The 24,480-nt window shown below is 32.4% G+C and overlaps 2 protein-coding genes across 2 annotated transcripts in view; both read left to right on the top strand.

Annotated features, from left to right (window-relative positions):
- Nucleotides 1-16,415, top strand: part of LOC131850457 (tolloid-like protein 1) — a 99,873-nt gene extending 83,458 nt beyond the window's left edge. The window contains exons 10-20 of the mRNA XM_059200678.1: nt 3,717-3,920; nt 5,172-5,284; nt 5,765-5,913; nt 6,764-6,969; nt 8,350-8,522; nt 8,934-9,062; nt 9,556-9,782; nt 10,407-10,521; nt 12,028-12,208; nt 12,984-13,234; nt 14,217-16,415. Of these exons, the coding sequence (XP_059056661.1) occupies nt 3,717-3,920; nt 5,172-5,284; nt 5,765-5,913; nt 6,764-6,969; nt 8,350-8,522; nt 8,934-9,062; nt 9,556-9,782; nt 10,407-10,521; nt 12,028-12,208; nt 12,984-13,234; nt 14,217-14,465 (1,997 nt within the window). The 3' untranslated portion in view covers nt 14,466-16,415. The remainder of the gene's footprint in view (nt 1-3,716; nt 3,921-5,171; nt 5,285-5,764; nt 5,914-6,763; nt 6,970-8,349; nt 8,523-8,933; nt 9,063-9,555; nt 9,783-10,406; nt 10,522-12,027; nt 12,209-12,983; nt 13,235-14,216) is intronic.
- A 598-nt stretch (nt 16,416-17,013) lies between these two features.
- Nucleotides 17,014-21,263, top strand: LOC131850445 (ubiquitin thioesterase OTU1). Its single transcript, XM_059200662.1, has 4 exons — nt 17,014-17,525; nt 18,381-18,553; nt 19,250-19,408; nt 20,029-21,263. The coding sequence occupies exons 1-4, from the start codon at nt 17,135-17,137 to the stop codon at nt 20,236-20,238; spliced, it is 933 nt and encodes a 310-aa protein (XP_059056645.1). The 5' UTR covers nt 17,014-17,134; the 3' UTR covers nt 20,239-21,263.
- The last annotated feature ends 3,217 nt before the right edge of the window (nt 21,264-24,480 follow it).

Genomic DNA, 24,480 nt, shown 5'->3' with positions numbered 1-24,480 from the left:
ATTAATAAGGCTCCATGTGGTTAAAAGGCTTTTAAGTAAAACTAATTCATAATTATTTATTAATAAAAAGTTCATATTTTAATGTTAAAATTATAGTGAACATACAATTAATTTTATTTTAAAATACAATTATTGTTTTCTCATTATACTCACCTCAAAAGACGTAGTAGTTTTTTTATATAATTGGAATGGCAAACAAGGTGATGATTTATCTAATGGTGAATGGAAACCGTCGCGTCGTCACTGAGCGCAACTTTTTAAAGTCTGCGTCAGTAAAAATAGTAAAAGTAGTAAAAATATAGTGTAAACCTAAAAAAAGTACCTACCTATTATTCAGCTGAGGTAAAATATATATTATGTTATTTTCTAGAAAAAATAAAACTTTTTTTATGGGACAGCAATACGGGAGTAATCTATTTCAGAAATAATTAAAATCGTAAAATGATTCAGTTATGATAAAATTTTAGAATATCATAAACCTTCCGCTGATCCCCGATTGAAAATAACATGCAAAATTCAAACGTAGCCATTTGTAGAAAATTCTATTAAGATAATATACGTTTAATATTGTACAACATAATACAAATACAATTTTGTAATATTCCAATAGAAACGTCTACCAATTTTGTGTTTATCTTATTGTCTTCAAAGAGCGATTGTGTTCTTTGCTTCCGTTATTCAATAAAGAGCACCTTTCACTCAGAATAAAGGCATCGCAAGCAATAAGTTTCCACTTCGATTCGTTTCGTTAGTGACCAGCAAGTTCTGTTTCATGCAAACCTTCCAATATAAATAGAGCCCCCTATTTCGTACAATCTTTCTTTATAGTCGTTTCAATTTTGAAGGCCTACGGGGGAGCGGGAAGGTCGACGTTGTCTGGTGAGTTAGCAGAGAGCATCGTAAATTCTCGCCGGCCACTATAAGCTTGGTTTACGAGTGCTCTAGTATTGGACCGCTATTAATCTATCAAGAAACAGAAATAAAGTTGCAAAACAGTTCAATAGTTTCCCAAATTAAATCACGACTCGCATCAACAAGAACCCGTTTGTAAAGTTGCCGGCAAATCACGTCTCGCTAACTTTAGGCGGTTTCAAAGTTATATCGTGGATTATAATTTTGAGTGTTGTCAACGATCGGACAACGGTTGAAGTTATTCTTATTTGTTTCGCAATATTCCATATTATTATGTACTAGTTTTCAAACGTTGTGATATATCTATATAATAAACAGACTTGTAGCTAAAAATAATAATGATTTTAATAATATTATAGATTTAATATTAAAATGTGTATTAAGAAATAAATACTTAATTTTAAAGGATGTCTTTAATTTTTAAGTAATTGTTACTTAATAACAATTGAACATAAAACGATTTTCTAATATCTCAAGATAATTTATCACATTAATTAATTACCTTGAATAGCCATTAGACGGATAATGTGACTTCGCCCACGTCGTTTTTGCGTGAGCAGCCAGATATCTAAGTAAACCTACGCAAATCTCTGAAACCTTAATTTTTTTAACAAAATTCCCTTACAAATATTATACTTGATATACACGACACGATTTTCCATCGCATTGGTAGGGCCAAAACGTTAGATGGACTAATTAAACACGTGAGAAGATTAGTTATGTTTTCCTTTGGACGATCGTACTCTTGGTTCTTAGGATACGCTGTGAAGATGTTTATCGTCAAAAAGCTTTTGAAAAAATCATCTTATATATAGTATACAGTTGGTATATACGTCACGATATTCCATCACATAGATAGAGCCAATATATTGGATGGACTAAATCGACACCAGCAATTTATACTAAGCTAACTCGAATTTTCAGTAACTTCGTTTTTTTTATATATTTCTTAATATTTTTTTTTATATATAAAAAAACACCATTTTAAGCAGTTTAGCATAAAAAAACGAATTTACTGAAAATTGGAGTTGGCTTAGTATAAATTGCTGGTGTCGAAATAATATGTGAGAAGATTAGTTTTATTTTTCTTTATGGATAATCATGGAATGGTTCTTTGTATTTCTCTGGTCACCTATGACGATGATGAAGGATGAGAATGAAGTTAAGCCAGTAATTCTCATTACTAATATACGTACCATGTATATACAGCTTTAGTCTTCAAAATGACTTAAGTAATTGAGGATTAGTCTCGATTTAAACTAAATGCTTTTAAACTAACTAAAAAAAAGTAGAGACAATTTGAGGACAGATTTTTTTTTAAATATATTTTTTCGTATCTACTTACGTCTTCGGTTATACTTAATTTAAGCACTTTTGAATAGTCATATTGCACAAAGAATATAATCGCTTACCCTCATTTTGTTAAAATATAAGATAGTACGTTAAAAATTACATACATTCATCGTTATTTGTAAATCCTGCCATACCGTCTTATATTACGGTATATAGTATTTAATAATTTGTTGGTGTTTCAATTATTTTGATTTTGCAGAAATTTGGCGATTTTCTGTGTTAATATTTTGACTTATTTTTATAAAAATAGAAATAATCCCTATTCAATTGAACTTAATTTAAGCACTTTTGTATAGTATTTTTTGTTCATTCTACCACTCGTTTGGAATTTTACACTAGCGTCAAAATATCGTCAATATATATACTTATACTTTGTGATGGTCGTGATGATATTCATGTATCACGTATGCGACGATTGAGATTTTCCATCAGGTGGACAGGCGGCTCGTTTGCCATTCAAGTTGCAAATTAAAATCACTAGACTAGATCATCTGAAATATAATATACAATATAAAATAACAAGGTCCTAATACCAGAGTACGAAATGACTACAGAATTTTACGAATACGTACACATCCCAAATGACAAAATGCTGACTGATGTGATATGACAAGATTATATCATATGTGAGTACATATAAAGTAGAGATTCAAATATAAGACGGTATGACGGGCGCGTGCCCTGTCAGTTATATTTTGATTTGTAAGTAAAAAAACCTTTCTAGAACCTTCTGTGAATTTTCCGACGAAAAACAATAACAAGATTCTTAGAGAAATCAATCATTTGGTTATGTAGCGTAATTGCAAAATTAAAAGATAATTGCAATTGCAATTATCGTTTGGTCCTTTTAATTTTTATTGACACAATTTATAGTTTTGTGACTAGACTAGACAGAAACAGTTGTGTTTATTTAACGTATCATTATTACTTGGTCTTTATCCCATTTGTAATCAGCGTAATATGTCATCTTCTTCCACTGATCCCTATCATAGTTGAGATTATTCTCCAATCTCCAATGCAACTACTATATATATATGGACTAGCTTTTGCCCGCGGCTTCACTCGCGTTAATTTATCCCCTTAGGGGTGGAATTGATCAAAATCATTTCTTAGGGGATGCCTACGTCATAGCAGCTTTATGCATGCAAAGTCTCTGCCCGAGCGGTTTAAAATTGACAAAGTTTCATACAAACTTTCTTCCCCTATTTTATCCCTTTGGGGATCGAATTAATCAAAATCCTTTCTTAGCGGATGCCTACGTCGTAACATCTACCTGTATGCCAAATTTTAGCCCGATCGTCCAGTGGTTTGGGCTGTGCGTTGATAGATCACTACCTTTAAGTTATATATATTTAGATATATATATATAACATCATGAATGTCAAATATGCTATCGTTTTGCTAAACCAGTGAAGTCGTCAATAATTTTATTTTATTTTCTTTGTCAACAGAAATTGATATTCACAAGTCGGAGGAATGCCGATCTGAATGGGTGGAGGTACGAGACGGGTATATGCCTGATGCCCCGGTCCTTGGTCGCATTTGTGGCTCCGGAAAGGGTCCAATGATGCGGTCCAGTGGCTCGCGCCTAACTGTCGTTTATCAGCCCGGGCCCAAATCAAAGCCCCACAGAGGGTTTAAAGCACATTACGAAGGTAAGCTTACAATGTATATAATCTCGATTGTATATAGGCTTATATTCTGCAAGTTAACGTAATTTTATGGTTAACAAATACATATAACAAAATAATAATAATAATCGCAGGACAATTCACACAGCGTCATCTAGACCTAAGTTAAGCTAGCTAAAGCTTGTATTATGTGTACTATATGATAACTAATACAAATACAACAAATAGTATAGATCTATATACTTTTTTTGTAAATATATATAAATGTATATTATACATAGGGTACAACCAGACCGATGCAAACAATCATACGCATGAATACAAATGTTTGTGCTATGCGAGGAATCGAACCCACGATCATCGGAAGTAAGGCGGTGTGCTAAACTGGTAGACTGCCGAGGCCGTTAAATAATAATACTTATTTATTTATTGATATCAAAACTAAGCAAATTTTCCAATATGCTCTAAGTGAGCGTTACACAAAAATATCATATACTGATAATGTAAAAAAATTACAACAATTAAAACAATTTCCAGTTTAAATTTTTTTTAATCAATTGCCATTCTGCTAAATTTCAACAAGTTACATGTAAACATGTCTAGCTTAAGAAACCGTTGGGTATACTCAGTGCAAGAGTAAAGAGAACCTGCTTGGCCAGCTCTGTTCTTCTCTATGGAACATCAAATAAGTGCCGCCTACGTGCTTGTGCACAATTATTGGGTGCTCGTATGGATATTGATGCTATTATAAAGATAAACATTAAATATATAACTAACCGGTAACAAAATTAAAAAAAACAAGTGTATGACACAGTGTTATTTTTTGTTTTTCTTATGGATGATAATGTAATGGTGCACCCACCTGCGTTAACCGTTTACGCTGGCGGGCCACAGTCGAGAATGATAAGATGAACATAAGCTCAGGTCAGTTAGCCCATCGTGACAAATTCCTGGTGAGTTTGTCACGATGGCTTTCAGACGGAACCGCTTGGAGGTCAGCCTGACATGGCTAGTAATGGAGTCGTGAGTCCACATGAGTAACAATCCCGCTCCCCCTGAGCGTATTGGTTGTGATGTAGCAGTGCTAATAGACACAGTGTGGTTTTTGCCCAAGGAGCAAACACTGATTTTCAACTATACCCTGAAGTAAGTACGAGGTGCGCATTAGGTGTAATAAAGAAGTAGCGGTTACCACTTATCATCGACCCACAGGATGATAAGTGTCAACTTTAGTATTTGAGATATATAAAAAGATTTTTTTTATTTACATATCAGCTGTTTGCGGTGGTGATATTGAGGTGGACAGCAGTGGTCATTTAGAATCGCCAAACTATCCCGATGACTATCAACCGAATAAACTTTGCATTTGGAGGTTAACGGTACCACAAGTAAGTAAATTTAATTTGTATTCACTTTTGTTAAGGTAGCTTTTTCATGTCAAGATATTTGTATACATAATATTTGAGGACAACATACAATATCGGTACAATTAACAGTAACAAAAATTGTTTGCAATCATTGCATGACATGACTACTAATCAGTATAGTTTCTAAATGCTAGTTTAATCTGTATTCACTTTTGTTAAGGTACCTTTTTCATGTCCACCTATTTATATACTAACTTAAAATAGTACCCATATTTTAGGTTGTTTTTTTGGTATATTATGTATATAAATAGGTGGATATGAGAAAGGTACCTTAACAAAAGTGAATACAAATTATAGTGTAACAAAATTTGTGTTTGCAATGATTCCAACGTGACTACTATTCAGTATATATTCCTAGATGTTAGTGTATTAGTTCATTTAGTAATCTGTTCCTCCCTATACAGGTGTATAAAACCTAATTGGTGCTTTTAATTTCCTCAGGACTATCAAGTAGCTCTCAGATTCCATTCCTTCGAAGTGGAGAATCACGACACGTGTTCTTATGATAAAGTGAAAGTGAGAGACGGTGATTCTGTGGACAGTCCACTTATTGGCATGTTCTGTGGACACAAGATTCCTCCAGATATCAGGTATGCACATACTTAACATTAATATACCATCATGACTAATGTTATCCTAGATGGGGTAGTCGGGATCATTATCAACTTAATACTTACTAATATTATAAATGTAAAAGTGTCTCTGTCTGTTTGTTACCTTTTAAAGATTGTTTAACTCTCTTAAAGCCGGCCGCATCATCATGAAAATTAACATTATTTGTTTACTTAATCCATCCATCCACAACATTATTTAATCCATACAAAGAATAAATAAAAATAGACAGTTGACTATATTTTAGAAAAGAATATATTTTATGGAAAATGAAGGAGAAATACGATTTTGCCTAGAAAGAACGTCTTTCACACTCCAAAGTAAATAAAGTGACACCAAACTTACTCATCTTTGATCAGGAACGTCCCGACGACTATATTATAAAAAAAATGGAGCAACTTTTTTCTTCCAGTTGTTATTTTACAGTTAAGTTAGAATGTTTATTCAAATTAATTTAATTTAAGGACTTTTGAATAGTCACATTTTTTTTTTTATGTACCTCTCATTCGCAAACTTGTCTCATCCCAAAAAGAACAAAGCAAAAATCTTTTAAATAAACCCTGTAACCTTACATTTTTAAGTTCAAATATGTGAATATAAACTACCAACTAGCACTAATTTATTAGGCTCAAAATATTGAATACATAAGATTAAATCAGTCATAGTGATTAGAGCCGACCAGTCCCTACAAGCAACACTCGTTCAAGAGTATGACGGATGTGCCAGCTATTACTGCGCACGGTCATATTTTAGGAAACCAGGGCATTGGGTTATGGCCCACCACGCCGCTACTCTTATCAAAATATTAGATTGAACTTATATTTCCAGATCTACCTCAAACAAATTGTTAGTGATATTCGAATCGGATAGTACTGTACAAAAAGCAGGTTTCTCTGCGACCTTCATGAAGGAGTTTGATGAATGTGCTTCTATAGAACACGGCTGCAGTCATTCCTGCGTCAACACACTGGGCGGATATGAATGTGCTTGTGATATTGGTTACGAGTTGCATTCGGATGGCAAGAAGTGTGAAAGTAAGTTTGTTTTTGGTCGTTGTTGTTAAGAAACTATTTTAATGTAGTATATAATATTTAAATTTTATTTTCAGAAATAGAAATAATGTTTATTAATATAAACTCATTACAAGAACTTTTGAATAGTCATATTTTTTATTCTACCACTAATTCGAAACGCAGTCTTATATTTATGCAAATAAATTGGTTTACAACATATGTTTACAACAGTTACAGCATTTTCTATATAATTGAAATGTCAAACATGCTGATGGTCCACCTACTTCGTATATTCACTATCACTCAGTTTATTGCAACTTTCAGTATATCTACTATTTTTTTACTGCAAACATAAGAACTTTTAATAAACACTAGCGAAGGTGTCGAATATGAAACATTATTCGTTGTTCTTCACACATTTTAAAATTTTAGTCGTAGGTAATAGAAATAATCTTGTAAACAAAAACTTAATATAAAGTCTTTTAAAAATTCATATTTTAAAAATTATCACTCATGCTGAATACAAATTCGATCAATAAGAATGAGCAATAAGTTGCATATTGTTCTTTTAAATGATCTATAAATTGTAAATTTTTTAGGATTTGTTCTGAATACAAACTACCAAATAGCATTAATTCGTCAGAGTGAAATATGAAATGTACTTTATAGGACTTGAGTAACAAAATAAATCAGTTATATTCTTGGCTATTGGAATAATTGAGTATTCAATTCACGACTTACAACAGTCAACAGCTGCTGTATATTTGACACTTCTAGAAATATGTATCTTCCATGAATAATAAAACTTCATTAAAGTTCTCTGAATAATGAAGTTTTTCTGGTCATAAGTATTGTCTCCAAAATATTGTACAAAAGTTTGACACTTTGTGTTAGTAGATACATATTAAAAACATACGATTTTTATGTAATTTAAATTTCATGGTAAGTGAAAATCACGTCATTCAACTCAATTGAATCTGCATACTGAACTGGACGATAGGGAAAATATATTAATGTATAAAACTGGACTTACATATCCTACATGAATCAATGGTTTTTGATTTTGATTGAGGACTAATTTCATGCCTTCGTACCCTGTAATTTCATTGCCATATTTCATTTAATCTTGCAACCAAAATAATGCTTACAAAGTAAACTACTTTTCTGAAAGAACTACTATAGTAATAATAATTTACTTACAAATATAATAAACGCGGAAGTGAGTGTATATGGTTGGATAAATGTTTGTTACTCTATCTCGCAAGAAGCTACTGAATGGATTTTAATAAAACTTTACAATAATATAGCTATACATAAGAGTAACATATATACTATTAATTTTATGCAGGCGAAACCGCGAGCATAGCTAGTTCAATATATGTTCTTATGTTTATTTAACAGATGCATGTGGGGGCGCTCTGTATGGTCCCAACGGTACAATAACGTCACCATCGTTTCCGGATCTATATCCCCCGTCTAAGAACTGCCTTTGGGAGATCGTGGCCCCTCCGCAACACAGAATCACATTGAACTTCACCCATTTTGACTTAGAAGGGAACAGCATGTATCAACAGGTTAGTATACATATACTCGTACATAGCCTTTTTAATTGACTAGCTGAGTCCGCAACTTCTACTTATGTTTTTATTTCTACAACAATTGGAATAAAATTAACAGGTTATAGCTTGCCGTAATATATAAGTAAAAGCCGCATTCAAATCGGCGATCAAGCTATTTCTGAGGTTATTGCGTAAAGATAAACAAATGTACAATAATTATAAAAATCATTGTGTTGTATCATTGATAAAATCCCTCAAAATATTTTTCATATTTTCTCTCATCTCAATATCTTCGCAGTTATTCATATCAATATAGGATGAAATTGCTCGAAATTCATTTATCGCTGTTGATCACAGTTTCAACTCATTGATAAGTGATAGATGTTTATAGATAGTGCTTTGAAATATATATACGTTCATTTTCAGGAGTGTGAGTACGACAGTGTGACTGTTCATTCCAAGCTAGGAGCAGACGTGTTAAGAAGACACGGAGCGTTCTGCGGAAATGCGCTGCCACCACCTGTTACTTCTGATGGATCAGTTTTGAGAGTTCAGGTATAGCATATTGCACTTTTTATATTAACTATTATGTTTAATATATAACGTGTAATATTATAACCCTGGTGGTATACAGTACAAAGTCGTCTCCAAAAAATTTTACCGTGAGGAACGCGTGTACTGAGGGATTTTCTCGAAGTAAAAAGAAGATTGATACGTTTCTTAACTGCGATGAGTTATGAATCGCATAGTGAAATATTCCAACTACAGGTTTCAAGAAGAGTGTACGGAGAGAGTCACCCTGTATAGTATTATATTATTGCTAAATTTAACATAAATATAGTATGGATGGGAGGTGAAGTGAAGAGTGATTTGTGGGGGGGTAGTTTTTTTAGATAATGGAGAACGACACTAGACCGGATGAAACCAAAAACCAGAACGAGATTGTGAGAGACATTTATTGCATCATATCTCTTTCCCATTCACGAAACATTCTACTTCACGCATCAACCTATCCAATCCCACATTTACATGAAATATTACATTACAGTTCACGTCAGATGCATCCGTCCATCGATCAGGGTTCGCAGCGGTGTATTACATTGATGTGGACGAATGTGCCGACAACAATGGCGGATGTCAGCATGAGTGTCACAACACCCTGGGCGGCTACGAGTGTGCCTGCCACAGTGGCTTCACCCTGCACCCCAACAAACACGATTGTAAGGAAGGCGGCTGTAAACATGACGTTGCTCAACCACATGGCACTATTGTAAGGTGAGCTTAAATATTGTGTTGATATTTTTATGTAACTGAAATATCTAACAAGTTGATGGCTCACCTAACGGTAAAAAGCGAATGTCACTTACATAGTACTGAATGACACTGGTTATCCCGAAGCCAAGGTTGGGATCTCGGGGCCCCTGTGGCCCGGCAACAATCCCCGGGTAACTACTAACTTAAACTATACATAACTAGAATATTTACAATTAAACTAAATTTCAACTAACTTAAGAAGTACTTATTGTAGTACTTGTGTACATAAGCGGACATCACGTCATCATGTGATGCCAACGACACCGCTCATGTTTACCATTCTGGAGGTCTAAGATGTCATTAAACAATCTACCTGTGTAAAATATATAGAGTTAGTATAGCTACGATACTTTGTTATTGAATAATTAAATATATTTAGTTTCTATGACCGAAAAAAACAGTATTAATAAACTCAAATTTTACTATCATTTTTGTAAAGACTGTTCCAAGTTTAATTTTAGTATGATTGGGATATTATTTTTGTAATAAAATTTAACTTGTTTTCTCAAGTTTTATATCATATAATTTTTTTTAATGAATTATTATATAATAAAATCCTCTTTCGTCTGTCTTTTTATTACACAGTCCAAACTACCCGGATTTGTACCCGTCAAGAAAGGATTGTGTATGGCAATTCTCAACTACGCCTGGACATCGTATCAAGCTCATCTTTAATGTATTTGAACTGGAGCCACATCAGGTATTTTATGAACACCTACTTAGTTTATACATTATACTATCTACAGTATCAGTTATGTTCGAAACTTTTTTTTAATGGACGATAATGGAATAGTACTTTCAAATGTGCTAGCATTATAAGTTAGAAGGCAGCCTCCAGTGGAGGATGATAGAATGTTTGTTGTCCTTCAAGTGCGAAACTTATGTGTCTAGTGCGATTCACTCCAATCGATCGATACCCCGTCCAATACAAACGGGGATCATAATTAGAACGGCATGAACCGAGGTTCGAACCCCTAGCTCGCTCCCTATCATTCGGTGAAGCTAGCCAGAGGCGCCCAACAGCATTAGAATAGTTAAAAAAAACTGTTAGCGAAAGAAATAAAGCAAAGTCGATTTTTCTACAATGCAGAGACACCGGTAAAAAACGTAAGTATGAAATCAGGTTAATTAACCTGTGACCGAAGGGACTCTATTATTATTATTATCCTGGTAAATATAATTAAACAAAGGCGGTGGTTTTTAGGAAGAAGTAGTATAGTTCATATACCTATACTTATTTGAAAAAAAGCACATAAAAGATTTAGCACTTGCATGGCACACTCAACTTTAAGTGTATTCGTTAAAGGAAATATATCAAATTCTGAAACGTTCCGTTAAATGAATTTATTTTCTTAAATGAAGTTGTAAGTAACAAGACTTCTTTATTACATCCTTCATTGCATTTAAAAAAGTAAAATGTCTTGCAAACGAATTGAATGAATGATCGCAATTGGTAATTGTGGCAATTTTGTGAAATGGAAACATCACGGTTCTGACGTCAATAAAGCTATATAACTGCAACAAAATTATTCTTCTTTGTATGGAAACCCATTTTCATTTCAACATTCGCTTTTTTTTTAAACCATAACAATTTGATGCCTCGATGAGATAGTTAGAGTTAGTACACCATCTTACATCCAATGGTCGCGCGTTCTATTCCTCGCACGATGCCAAAATTTATATTCATGATAATTGATTTCTAATAGGGTTAGGTACTTGTTCTCTATGTATATTCTTAAAAAAAAATAGTATTTCTATAAATTATCTAATACACATAACGCAGGCTCTGCTTATTGTAATATTAGAGGGCGCTGTGTGATTTGTCCAGATTCATTATTATAGAATTCGCTTGATTATAAATAATCGGCCATCATGGCCTCAACCAAAGACTTCATCCTAAACAAACGCGATTTGCGAATTTGTCTAAAGGTATTTTTAAACACACCATACAGATTTGTATTTTTAAATATATGTGGTTAAATTTATATTATGTGTGTTAATATGTAGTATTTTTTAAAATAATGTGTGGTTCGTTCTTATATCATTAATATAAAAGTGTTTTATTGACAAATGAAGATTATTATTATTATTAATCCTATAGCAAGCGACTTGGTCAGCGTAATATAGGTTGATTATATCCTCTCTTATAAGCTAACGGTAATACAAGACCGTTGAATTGTTCTGACCATTTTGTATATGTTCTCAGGAATGCGCCTATGACCATGTCTCAATTTATGATGGAGCATCAGCAGACGAGAAGACCCTTGGCAGATTCTGCGGGAGTAAGCTTCCACATCCTGTAGTAGCATCTCAGAATCAAATGTACGTCGTATTCAAGTCTGATGCTTCAGTACAGAGGAAAGGATTCTTGGCTACGCATTCCACTGGTCAGTTTTATACAATTTATTTGACGACTCGACGACCTCGGTGGTCTAGCGGTTCAGCACACCGCTTTGCTTCTGATGGTCACGGCTTCGATTCCTTGTTCAATATATACATTTGTATTAATGAGTAGGATTGTGAGTCTTGGTGTATTATGCGTGTATTTAAGTGTTTCCATTCATTGTTCAGTTTTGCTATTATTATTATACTATATTAAACTTTTTTTAACTATTCTAATGCTGTTCGCCGCAGCTGGTCTTTACACTAATTGTAGCGCGATGGTTATAGTCAAAACTGTAGCGTTCTTTATGATATATGAGGTGTCGCTACTTAATTTATTTGTTTCAGTTGTAACTTCTGGGTAGTGAGTATACGTATTCAAATTGAATAATTGTACTATTTATTGTACATTACTAAGTTTATAGAATAGTGTGCTACAAGGCTTATTAGAAAAGCGGGAACCTAACGTGGAGTCGTAATGCGGACTTTCAATTATTTCACAGGTCGATAGGGGATGAATGTAGACGGCTCTTCAAATCCGCGGAAAGACCTATGGAGCGGCTGATAAACTAAAAAAAAGGCAATAAACTCAACAGATTTTTTTAGAAGCCATTTTAATTACATTGTGTATTTATATGTCTAACAAAATTCCGTGCATGAACAACTATTGCCATGCAAGTTTGTCATTTCAGTAATCGTTTAGTGAGTAGTAGCCTTTGTTCAATAAATATAAATATGATATAAAAAATATATTAAATTATATTTTTTGTCTGTCATCAGCATGCGGTGGTTACCTCGCAGCATCCGAATCTGTGAAACATTTGTACTCCCACGCGCGTTATGGAGATGACTCTTACGAGTCTAGAGCTGACTGCGATTGGAGCATCGTAGCTCCAATGGGACAGTTCGTGAAGCTCACTTTCCTCACTTTTGAATTGGAACCCGAGTCTAACTGCGGTTATGACTACGTGCAGATATTTGGTGGTCTGGATGGAAGTGGTGGAGACTATGGTGCTTTTTGTGGAACTAAGGTGTGATTAGGAATAGTTTATATACAATTTATATTTATATATATATATAATTCAACATTTTTATTTTTATTTATTCTATGTAATTTATGTATTTATATTATAATTTTTTTCATATATTTGAATAACTTCAAAACATTAAGTGAAATACCTCACAATTAAATCACGTTTAATTCACAATTATTAATAAATTATCTACAATCCACATCAAAGTTAAAAATGTATAGTTCTGTCTCTTATCCTATGGCATTAAAAATATACAATAAATTATTTGATATAATGAATAAGTAAAATAAGCATAATAAAGTTGTTAGCAAGTTAAAACAAATGCGAATAAATAAAGCATATTACGGAATAAGTAATAATTAAAAAATATGAAAAAGAGACGGATAGAACTAAGAAAATGTAGTTGTACTTAGAGGACGAGCTTACTGCCCTCTTTTGTTAGAGCAAAGTGACCAAATATAGAATACCATTTTGATTTTTAGGCATAGTTTCGTCAAATCTTATAAATAAAAAACTTTTTGTGGTAATTATTAACAGTCATAGGTATATGTGTACTTAATTTGTAACAATATTAGGTTATATTGATTTGATTATTTTGGGGTAAGAAAAATTTAGAAAAACTAAATAACAATATATGGAATAGGTACTCCAAATATGGAATACTACAAACTATATCAAAAATTTACCTTAACATCTACGAGACTCTTTAAAAAGTTTCGTATAATATAGAAAGGAATACAAATTATTTACAAAAATGGCAGATCCAGGTATAAAACTCGGAGCCAGCGCAGTTATTATGTGGCCAGAGCCCACACATGAGGCACTTGATCCATGTTTCCCTTGAGTAACATTCTAAAACAGCATACCACAAAAAATACGCTCTGAATCTATTTATATAATTTGTTATTGTTATTTGCCGCCAGCGATAAGTGATTAAGAAACTTCATAGTTAATAATAGGTTATGTATGTTTTTTTCAGTTGCCTACAGAAATTATATCTACAACTGAAGCTCTTCTCGTGAGATTCCGTACCGATGATTCTATAGTTTTCAAAGGTTTCTCTGCATCATACCAAGCAGTGAAACCCGAAATATCCAGCGAGGAAGACAACTCTGAAGGTGGTGAAGATGTAGACGAGGAAGAAGAAGACGAACGGATGCCTCCATTAGTGGTGGGGAGGAGAGGGTTACGCGCCCCCCTATTGCGATATGTAAGGAGACCAACGTGACGGTGGCCGTTACCCCGGCATCCGAGGCACAGGCGACCACATCGTAACACACATACTCGGTTCCGATCGGAAAAAGGTCCTTTTTGAATCGGTATTTAAAAATATAACAGTAGTATCGGTTATTAAAAATTGAGTGTTGCCACTTTTTAAACATATCTTTTGAATCGGTATTTACCGATAATTATTATGCGCAATTTGATTTGTAGCATTCATTTTTTAATTGAGTTTAAATAATATTCAAATTCATGTAAGTGAATTAGTATTTGCATTTGCATATAAAACGAGACCACGTGTGTTGTTGTTGAAATCAAATTAAGAATTATTTTTTGACTGAAATGAAATGTAAATAAATTATTTGTAGCTTAGGTTAAGGTTCAATACTTAATTTAATAGAGATCGATATCGGCATAATACTCATTGTAGGTAAAAAATGAAGGCAGGTACGTAGACGTACTATCTACCTACCGCAGACTGATTTTCAATGAAAACCAATCAGAATGCCTTTCATGACAGTTTTATTTAAAAGATTACATATATTTTGTTATTTACATTTCTGTGGCATTTGACATTAATCAATTCCAATTTGATATCTTGCGCATTTGATTGCGACCGTTTTAAAAATGAGTACGTAGGTAACGTACTAAGGTACACTAAGCATATATATTTAACCGTTAGTGTAATTCTGTCACCAAAGAATAGAATTATAGTTTTACTCGTTTTTTAAGTAAGTACAATTATTAATTAAGTAATTTTGATGTTATTCCTACACTTGTTATGACAGTGCCATAATATCAATAGCGTCTAATATTATTATATAATAATACTGTAACTAAACAAATGCAGTGTTCATTAAATGCATGCCATTTTATTAAGATACATATCTAATTATAAATGTATTACTTAAAATCGTAATAAATCTGTTTCAGTCGTAAGGAAAGTTAGTACTTGCTCATAAAATACCTAGAAATGTTATTACTTTGTACTTATTGATTTTAGTTTATGGAAGAGCTATAATCTTTCAATTACGCTGTATAATAAATGCATTTATAGCACAATTAGAATTAATATAATGAGACAATATGTAACATTAAGTAAAAGTACCTATGTGAATGGATTTTGTCGTTTGAAATTAGGTGTTCATATCGAATAAGAATGTTTCGATAGTTCTAATGTACATTGTACAGGTACAGGTACCTACTCTTAGGCAAATAAATTATGTGATTTCCTTTATATTTTTTATTGACGAAGATATCCTTTTCAATTATTCCTAGAGTGACGAAAAATAAAGTGAATAGACTGGGCTAATTATCCATATGACTACAGGCTTGATTAAAACTGAACTTATATTTTTAATAAATAATTAAGAAACTAACGTAAATGTACTGTTATAGAGTTTCTTTCGTATCCCCCAGTAACATATAGTTTTTACGTAAACATCGGTCTATAATTTGTAGTGACCAGGGTCACTTCGCCCAGGTGCTTATTTCTTTATAAGTATTGTTGTACGATATATGTATAGCCAATATAACTTTAAGGTATATGTGGATCAAACGATGACAGAATTTCTCAAATGAGTGCAGTTGTTCTGGTGTTTACTTTCATCGTAATAATAGCTGCTCTGTCTCTCGATTTCTATAATATTACTATACATTGCATAGTTGTATGATGATAAGGATGTACCTAGTTACCATTTTATCCGAAATTGAAAGAATAAAACTACTCTACTGATACATTTTAAACATTACCTTAGTAGCTTCACTTAAAAGAATTACATGTAAGTTTGTCTCAAATTCTGCTGTTAGGTAATAAGTTAAAATGTCAGTGTGCCAAAATTTATATTTATTATGTACCTACCTACCTAATGAGAAGTAAGTTAATGTTTTCTGATTTAAGTTATAATAATATTTATAATGTAGGATCGTTATTTTTATTAAAATGATAAAAACCTCATTCTTGTGTATTATTAAAATGCTATTGATTTAAAAATGGTTAGAATCCATGTATCTTATACCACAATCATATACCAGAGCAGAAAAAAATCTGTATTATCGGGTTATAAGGATTTAGTTTAGTCATAATGTGGCCGAATATCTACTATTTGTTGTCATAACTGCGGTCAAACTATGTAGCCAGATGACATCATCGATAGTCTTTGACTTGACGTCTTTGGTTACCTAATTCCTAATGATTACAAGCGTTTCTTCGATATAATAATTAATAATCACTATAGTATTATTCAAGGCTGTGTACCGTAACTTAGTCTCGCACATGTAAACATGTGAGAAAATGTTAAAAATATAATCAAGAAATTTAAAATAATGAATAAAAAGCATTATTTTTTTCCAAAACACAATATAAAATTATAGTAGAATGAGCCATCTTTTTTTAGCCTCAAATTGTTTACTCTATTATCGATAAAAACCGTTTATTTTATTTGATCTGTGACACACTTAATTTTATTAATTAAATAATAAAGATGGCAACTTCATATTCTGGTTGTCAATGTCATTTTGTTTTGCTGTCACTTTTTAAAAAGTCAAAACTCGTGCATTGCAAAAATTATTTATTTCATTTGGCGTCTTTCATAATTGACCTGATTAAAATTTAAACATTTCTAATTTTGAAGTAAAATATTCAAACTTGGCTGTAATTAATTAATAGTAATTAAAATGGCCGCTTTAGCGTTTAAAGTGAAAAGTAAAAATGGTCAACAGATATTAAAAGATTTGACCTCTAATAGTACAGTGGGTGATCTAAAAATGTTTTTGTCTAGTTTAACGGACGTTAGTTGCGAGAGACTTTGTGTGCTATGTGGCTATCCACCGAAACCTATTGACGTGAGTGATAATAATAAAAAATTAAGTGATATAGGTTTAAAAACAGGAGAAACTTTGATTATTGAAGAGAAGGCGCCTCCAACAGCTCCACCTCAGCCTAGTGAGCCCGCCAAGCCTGTGCAGAATGGCGTGCTTTCACACGAAACAATTGGGCCCTGCAGGCCTGGTATACTAATGAAGAAAGTGGTCCCCTCAGACAATTCATGTCTCTTTACTAGTATAGGTAAATTATATCCATTTTTTGGTATATTAATGATAGAATAGCATATTTATTCACAGTGAGGTTGACAGACATGCTCTAACATGTATGTACTAAGTCATTGTCCTATTAGAAGTGGAAATAAACAAAGTTTATTCAACTAAAGTTATAGCTAATGTCATATCTACTTTTTTTTTGTTTGTAATCAGCATATTATCAGTTATACTATATATGTTGGGTCAATTTAAGAATACTAGTTGTTTTTGATTAAAAGTAAATGACTTTAAAGGGATTGAGAAATAATTTTTTAAATGTATTATACAAACAGTATATATGTTTCAAACATATATTATTATTGCAAAATTTTTGTAATATATTTTAAATATGTTTATTATTCATATGTTGTTGTTGGCAATAGTTTGACTACTACCGGTTGTTGTATGTATATATTTTACATTCTTATAAGTAAATAATACAAATAATAAATTTATTATTATTAACCTATACACTCTCATGTTCACTCTATGAGTGTACCAGAATGGAGTGTGAAAACTAAAAAAAATATACTTTTTTATGTTGATTTTAAGTTTATCTTCTTTTATGGCATGGGGTTATCAATTTCTATGAATATATCTTAGTGACTACTAAATTGATTAATTTAATAGGATAGTAAACACAATACTTAATTAAATATTATTGTCAGATGGCATTTATGAATGGCAGCAAGCAGGCAAGATGTTGTAAGGCGGATGATGTCTGCCTTTCACTCTACTACATAATGACCACAACTGTTCTGTCTAGAATATATAAAATAAGAAGAATACACTGTCATATACTCTATAAAAAAAAATTCATAACAATAATTCTTATGTTTTTCAGGTTTTGTATTAAATGGTAGTGTAGATACTACAGTACACACAATGATGCGTCAAATTATAGCAATGGAGGTAGCAAGTGATCAAGAGATGTATAGTGAGGGAATGCTCGGACGGCCAAATGCTGAATACTGTGTTTGGATACAACAGCCCAGTTCGTGGGGAGGAGCTATAGAAGTATGTTTAAATTAGTTTCTTTTTCTATTATAAATATTGATGGAGTTTTTGTTACCAAACATATCAACCCCATTATATTGAACCTAATTATAAGAAATCCTTTTTATTAAATTGTTTGCATTCCTTTCAATTGATGAGGCTGGTACAATGAGTCAGCTCTCAGGCACTGTCTGTGAAACGTTTCACTAGTACTTGGATGTCATAAGATGAGTGAACCTTAGACTCCCAGATCCCTGCAGTTGTGTAGCCAGTTCAGTAACATCTAAATATTTCATATACTAAAATGTAAATATATGACGAATATATTATTTTTGTTTATCAGTGATGCATTTTAGACAATATGTTACACCTTATAAAACCTTACACTAATCGCAAAAAATATTAGAAATAATTCTTATTATTAATGACTAGCTGTGCCTGCAGAGTCTCCCGAAAGAAATTCTAATTTATAGTCTTTTTCTTCTTTTAATTTGAATGGCTTCCACCAAGTGAAGTTGGTATTTTATTCTAATATATAAGCTATATTACTGTAAAGTTTCATAAAAATCCATTCAGTAGTTTTTGTGTGAAAGAAAAACAAATATCTATCCATCCATCTTTTCATCCATACTCATAAACTTTCATTTCTAATATTCATAGGATATTTATTATTACTGATACATATAATTATTATAATTAATTTCATTATTATTTCAGGTAGCAATTTTATCTCGTTTCTATGGTCTGGAGATGGCTGTAGTAGACACATCAAATGCAATAATCAACAGATTTGGTGAAGACAAAAATTATGGACAGAGGGTATTTCTTTTATTTGACGGAGTGCACTATGATCCATTATATTTAGAACAGTCTGATGTAAGTGTCATTATACAATTGTATTATCATTACATAGTATAAAAGAAAGTCGCTGTCACTGTCTGTCTGTCCCTATGCATCATTAAATCTTCAAAACTACACAACAGATTTTGAAGCAGTTTTTTTTTAATAGATAGAGTGATTGAAGAAGAATGTTTATATATATAATTCATGTACACCCGTGCGAAGCCGGGGCGAGTAGCTAGTAATAATATAAAAGAGACGATTGTAATTCCAATGTATACAAAAAATGCTAACTTCGATCTTCAGTGTTAGTGCTAAAGATAGATGTCTGTGGTGCTGTTCATATATACAGGCTGTGGTAACCATTTCCCAAGAAGTACCTGTATACACAAACTGCACCAGGGATTTCACATTATCATGTAATGCCTATAATACCATTTCTGGAGGATTAAAATCATGTCTCTTATCTTTATACGTAATTTCACTGCATTTTCGCAACCTGTAATTGGAATATACCTTACAAAGCAAGCCACTTGGTAGCTGAAGTAGACTGAGGTACCCACGCGACGACTTAGCAATATCTAACTAGAAATTTTTATAAAGCTGCATATTAGAACAAGTAGAATTATTAAGAACTATTATTAAATAATTTTCAGGGCGGAATCCAAACTGTGTTTCCAGCCGAAGACATGGATATCTACAGGGAAGCGGAACAACTTGCTCATGAAGCGAAATCATCGCGCCAATTTACAGATCTTAATAAATTTACACTTAAATGCATGGTGTGTGAAAAATATTTAACTGGACAAGTGGAAGCTCAAAAACACGCTAAAGAAACTATGCACACGAATTTTGGTGAAGTTTAACAGTAAATAACAGCTGTGACTGTACTCTAATTAGCCCGTTATGTTTTTACACAGACCATAGATAGATATCGCATCTGCATCTACATATTCACGAGCCTACGTCTTGTCCTAAAGCGTAAAACGTGCCTGTGACCCCTCTAAACCTATATTCGCAATTGTGGCAAATCAAACATAGACTCTGTCTCAAAGGATTAAGGCATAAAGTTTGCTAACAAGTTTTTCTAACATTTTTATATAGCTACCTAATTTGCGGTATTTGCGACGTCATTGCAGTCCATGACAGCGATCGTGTTACTATGCGATATTTTTGGATCTTTCAATGATGTTATTCAAGTGAAACAAGCATTACACAAACATTTGTTACATAGAAGTTAGTGGAAAGGAAAGAGTGCGTATCTACCATTATACAAATACGCTGGTTTGCCTCCTCGCCGTGACTCTGCACTGCGCATGAGGGCTTTGATAGAAACAGGAAATAATAGGCCTCGATCAAATAATTCCAAACTTATCGATGTTGTAGTATCGTCAGCAATTATAATACGAATTGGATACGATTGTTGTCTTCCACTGTCCCGCACTTCAAACTCACACATTTCCATATAAAGCGTTGTATATTACCGTCTCTTTCACGGTTGCAATAAATTAAGAAAGAAAAAAATATATTATATTTTTATAATCTAATCCACGGTCTATTTTTTGCTGATGGTCCTATACCGTACACTACTTACCGTACTTTGTATAAAAAGATGAATTATCACACTGTACTCAACATTTATTTTTAGAGAATCTTCATTTAGTAGAATTATTATTTTTATTTATTTTTAATAGGCAGTAGCTTTCCAATTATCACCTCACAAGATTGAATTGCCAAAAGTCTGTGTTTATATTTTATAAGTGTTTCACAAAAATTTTTGTAAGTGTACCCTGAACATCAAGAAGAATGTGTCAAAAACTTATGTTGATTTAATTTTTATTTATGTTATAATTAATATATGAAATTACGTTTAATTTTATTGAAATAACGATTATAACCCTTTATTTTCTGTTTTTTTCTACGACATGCCACTTGACAATAGTACACTAGTGGTATATAAACGGAACTACACTGTTCCTGGAATAATCATTCATTCTGTATCTCAAAATATGGGTCTATATGGGTTAATAGTTGCTGCATATTGGACCTTTTTTTTATTCGAATACCCTAGGCAAACGCCATAAGATGTGTGATAAATGAATACAAGCAATTTTTGGGCACAAGATGTGTAATATTATGTATGCAATATTGGTTTCTTCGTATTTTATGTTTTGCAGTTCATCCCTTTGCGATAGAACGTTGTCAGTTTTGTTTAGCGAATAAACAGACAGATACACTTTCGCATTTATAATACTAGTATGGATGGTGTAGTATGGTTTGCCATCAATAAATAATTACTATATCGTCAAGTTCAATAGTGACGCATGTTTTCATACAAATCGATCGGTGCTTACGTCGTCTGTCTCAAATTTCTGTTTCTATTTTAATTACTTAATTTATTGAGTATTTATATTTCTACTGAGTTTCTTATCTACTATGTTTATTTTATTGAAAAGAAAATGGGCAATGGAGTCAATTATGAAATGTAATTCTAAATTACTTTACAAAATCATATGGCTTTATTACCACAGATAAATTATTACTTTGATATCATTAAAGTATGTAATATTCTCTTTTTTGTGCTTTAAATTATTTAAACATATCTTTAATTAATTCGTGATGGTGAAATGATATTTTTGGTAAACTAGCAAAATATATTATAAATTAATTTAGTAATTTTCTACTATATGTTTATACTATTACTCATTATTATGTTATTTTTTTAATATCATAATAGGCCAGAGTCGATTCTGAAAGAGAACTCTAAATTAGTCTTTAAAATTATGAATTAAATAAAAGTTGTATAAATTTATTTTTACTACATTAAATTCGAATTTTTGTAAACTAGCAACTTATAATTATAGATTAATTTAGATTAGGTATAGGCGGAATCGACCCTAATAATTTATATTATGGAATTTAATTTTTTTTGTAAAGCTCTGCCTATTTCAGGTATTTGTATCAATTTCCTCTGTTTTCTGAGACATTGTTTTGAACAGTGTATGATTTGTTTTGATAGTAATAAATATTATTTATTATTCTTTTATTTATTACTTTAAACCTTTTATAACTAGCGCTGCATTACAGTGGGTTGCCAAATTAATAGGGACAGTCACATTTTTTATAATTTTTGTTCTTCAAGTGGTCTTGACTACGTTTTTAAGTGGTAAAAGTTTTTTGCTGATATGTTTTTATGTTCACCTTGTCTCTATAACTCAAATTCAAAGTGAATTTCAAGTGCTGAGAGATTTGTTTATTTTGGAAATATATTTTAATGACGGGAGAGACACACAGTCGTTCACACGTGTAAAAGTGAAACACGTAAATTATTCTTTTAAACAGTTCTTTAGTGGTTTTGTGAAATAATCAATACCTGCAAGTAAGTAATATTTTACTATAATTAAAATTAAAGTATTTTGGAGCGGATTTTAGAACAATTTTAATTTATTTTTATATTTTCAGCTTTGGCTATGGGTCGAGGGGTAGATTTGACTCCGAGAAAAAAATCCGAGGTTAAAACCCTTCTCCTACACACAAATCACTCTCAGAGGATGATAGCACAACTGGCCGGGATATCGAAATCTGCCGTCAATAAAATAAAAATAAATTTAGATCAAAATCAGCCACTTTCGCCCAAAAGAAAAGGCAAATGTGGCAGAAAACGTATCACAACAACACGTTCCGATAGGAAAATTCGAGATATCTGCTTGCAAAACAGAAAGAAAAGTGCTGGATTTTTAACTCAGATAGTACAGGAATCTGGAATACGTGTTTCAAAAAGAACTGTACAGCGAAGGTTGGCAGAGGAAGGCCTGACAGGTCATCGTCCAGTTAAGAAACCCCGATTAACAGAGGCGATGAAAAAGAAAAGGCTTGCTTGGGCTCGTGAGCACCGCCTGAAAACTGTTGAAGACTGGAATAAGGTCAGTTCTATGGTTAATTTTATTTGTGTTATATAAAATCATATTTACAAAAATTATAAATAGTTTCTATATTTTTTTAGGTATGTTTCTCAGACGAGTCAACTTTTGAAATTCTGGCCAACAAAAGTAACTTCGTGAGGCGGCGCCCAGGCGAGAAATGTCATCCTGATTACATAGTGGAACGAATTAAACACCCTGTAAAAATAATGGTATGGTCTGTCATCAGCGCAAAAGGAGTTGGGCGCCTCTATATCGTCCAGGGAACCATGAGACAGGACCAATACAAGCAAGTATTAGAAACTCGCCTGTTGCCGCAACTTCAGGAATGGTTCCCGAATGGGGAGGAATTCGTGTTTATGCACGATTCAGCTCCATGTCATAAAGCGAGGAGTGTAACCAAATTTTTGGAAGACCACAACATTCCAGTTTTACCTTGGCCTGGCAATTCTCCTGATATGAATCCCATAGAAAACTTGTGGGAAATTACCAAGGCGGAAATTGCTAAGGAAATCATAACTACCAAAGTAAAACTAATTGAAAAATTAATAAATGTATGGTTTCACAATCGCAAAATAAAAGAAAGTGCTAAACAGTGTATTGAAAGTATGCCGAGGCGGATTCAAGCACTGATATTAGCAAAAGGAAATGTGACAAAATACTAATAATTTCCCATCATCATTTTTATTATGCTTGTTTATATTTTCTAGTTGTTCAAATATTAAATTATTATAGTCTAAATTCATTATAAGATATGTGTCTGATATTATTAAATATAATTATAGCCTAAAGTGACGTTTTTAATTAATTATAGACCAATATTTTACAAAAAACGAATATTTCGTGACTGTCCCTATTAATTTGGCAACCCACTGTACAATGAGTAATAAGAATTAGCAAAATCAAGGCCCTGAAAAACACTCTCAGTTCACTAAAGCATATTAAAGTGTAACCCTTTTATTTGCTTGCCCTTATAAAATATGACTCGCATATCGAAAGAGCGTTACTCCAGCGATACCGCTTACCATTACGCGTCCCCTCGTACGTCATAGTACCATAAATGTACTGGTTTTATATGAAGAAGACTAATGATTAATTCTATGATATCTTAAACAAATCCGTGCTTTATTTAGCGGAGGCTATATCATTAATTCCTAACAGTACTTAGAATTAATTATTGTAGGATAG

The sequence above is a fragment of the Achroia grisella genome, unplaced genomic scaffold (genome assembly GCF_030625045.1).
Source record: "Achroia grisella isolate CSIRO2021 unplaced genomic scaffold, CSIRO_AGI_Agris_v1 utg770, whole genome shotgun sequence".
NCBI lineage: Eukaryota > Metazoa > Arthropoda > Insecta > Lepidoptera > Pyralidae > Achroia > Achroia grisella.
The sequence above is the reverse complement of the archived record's forward strand: the minus strand, read 5'-3'. Positions and strand labels throughout refer to the sequence as shown.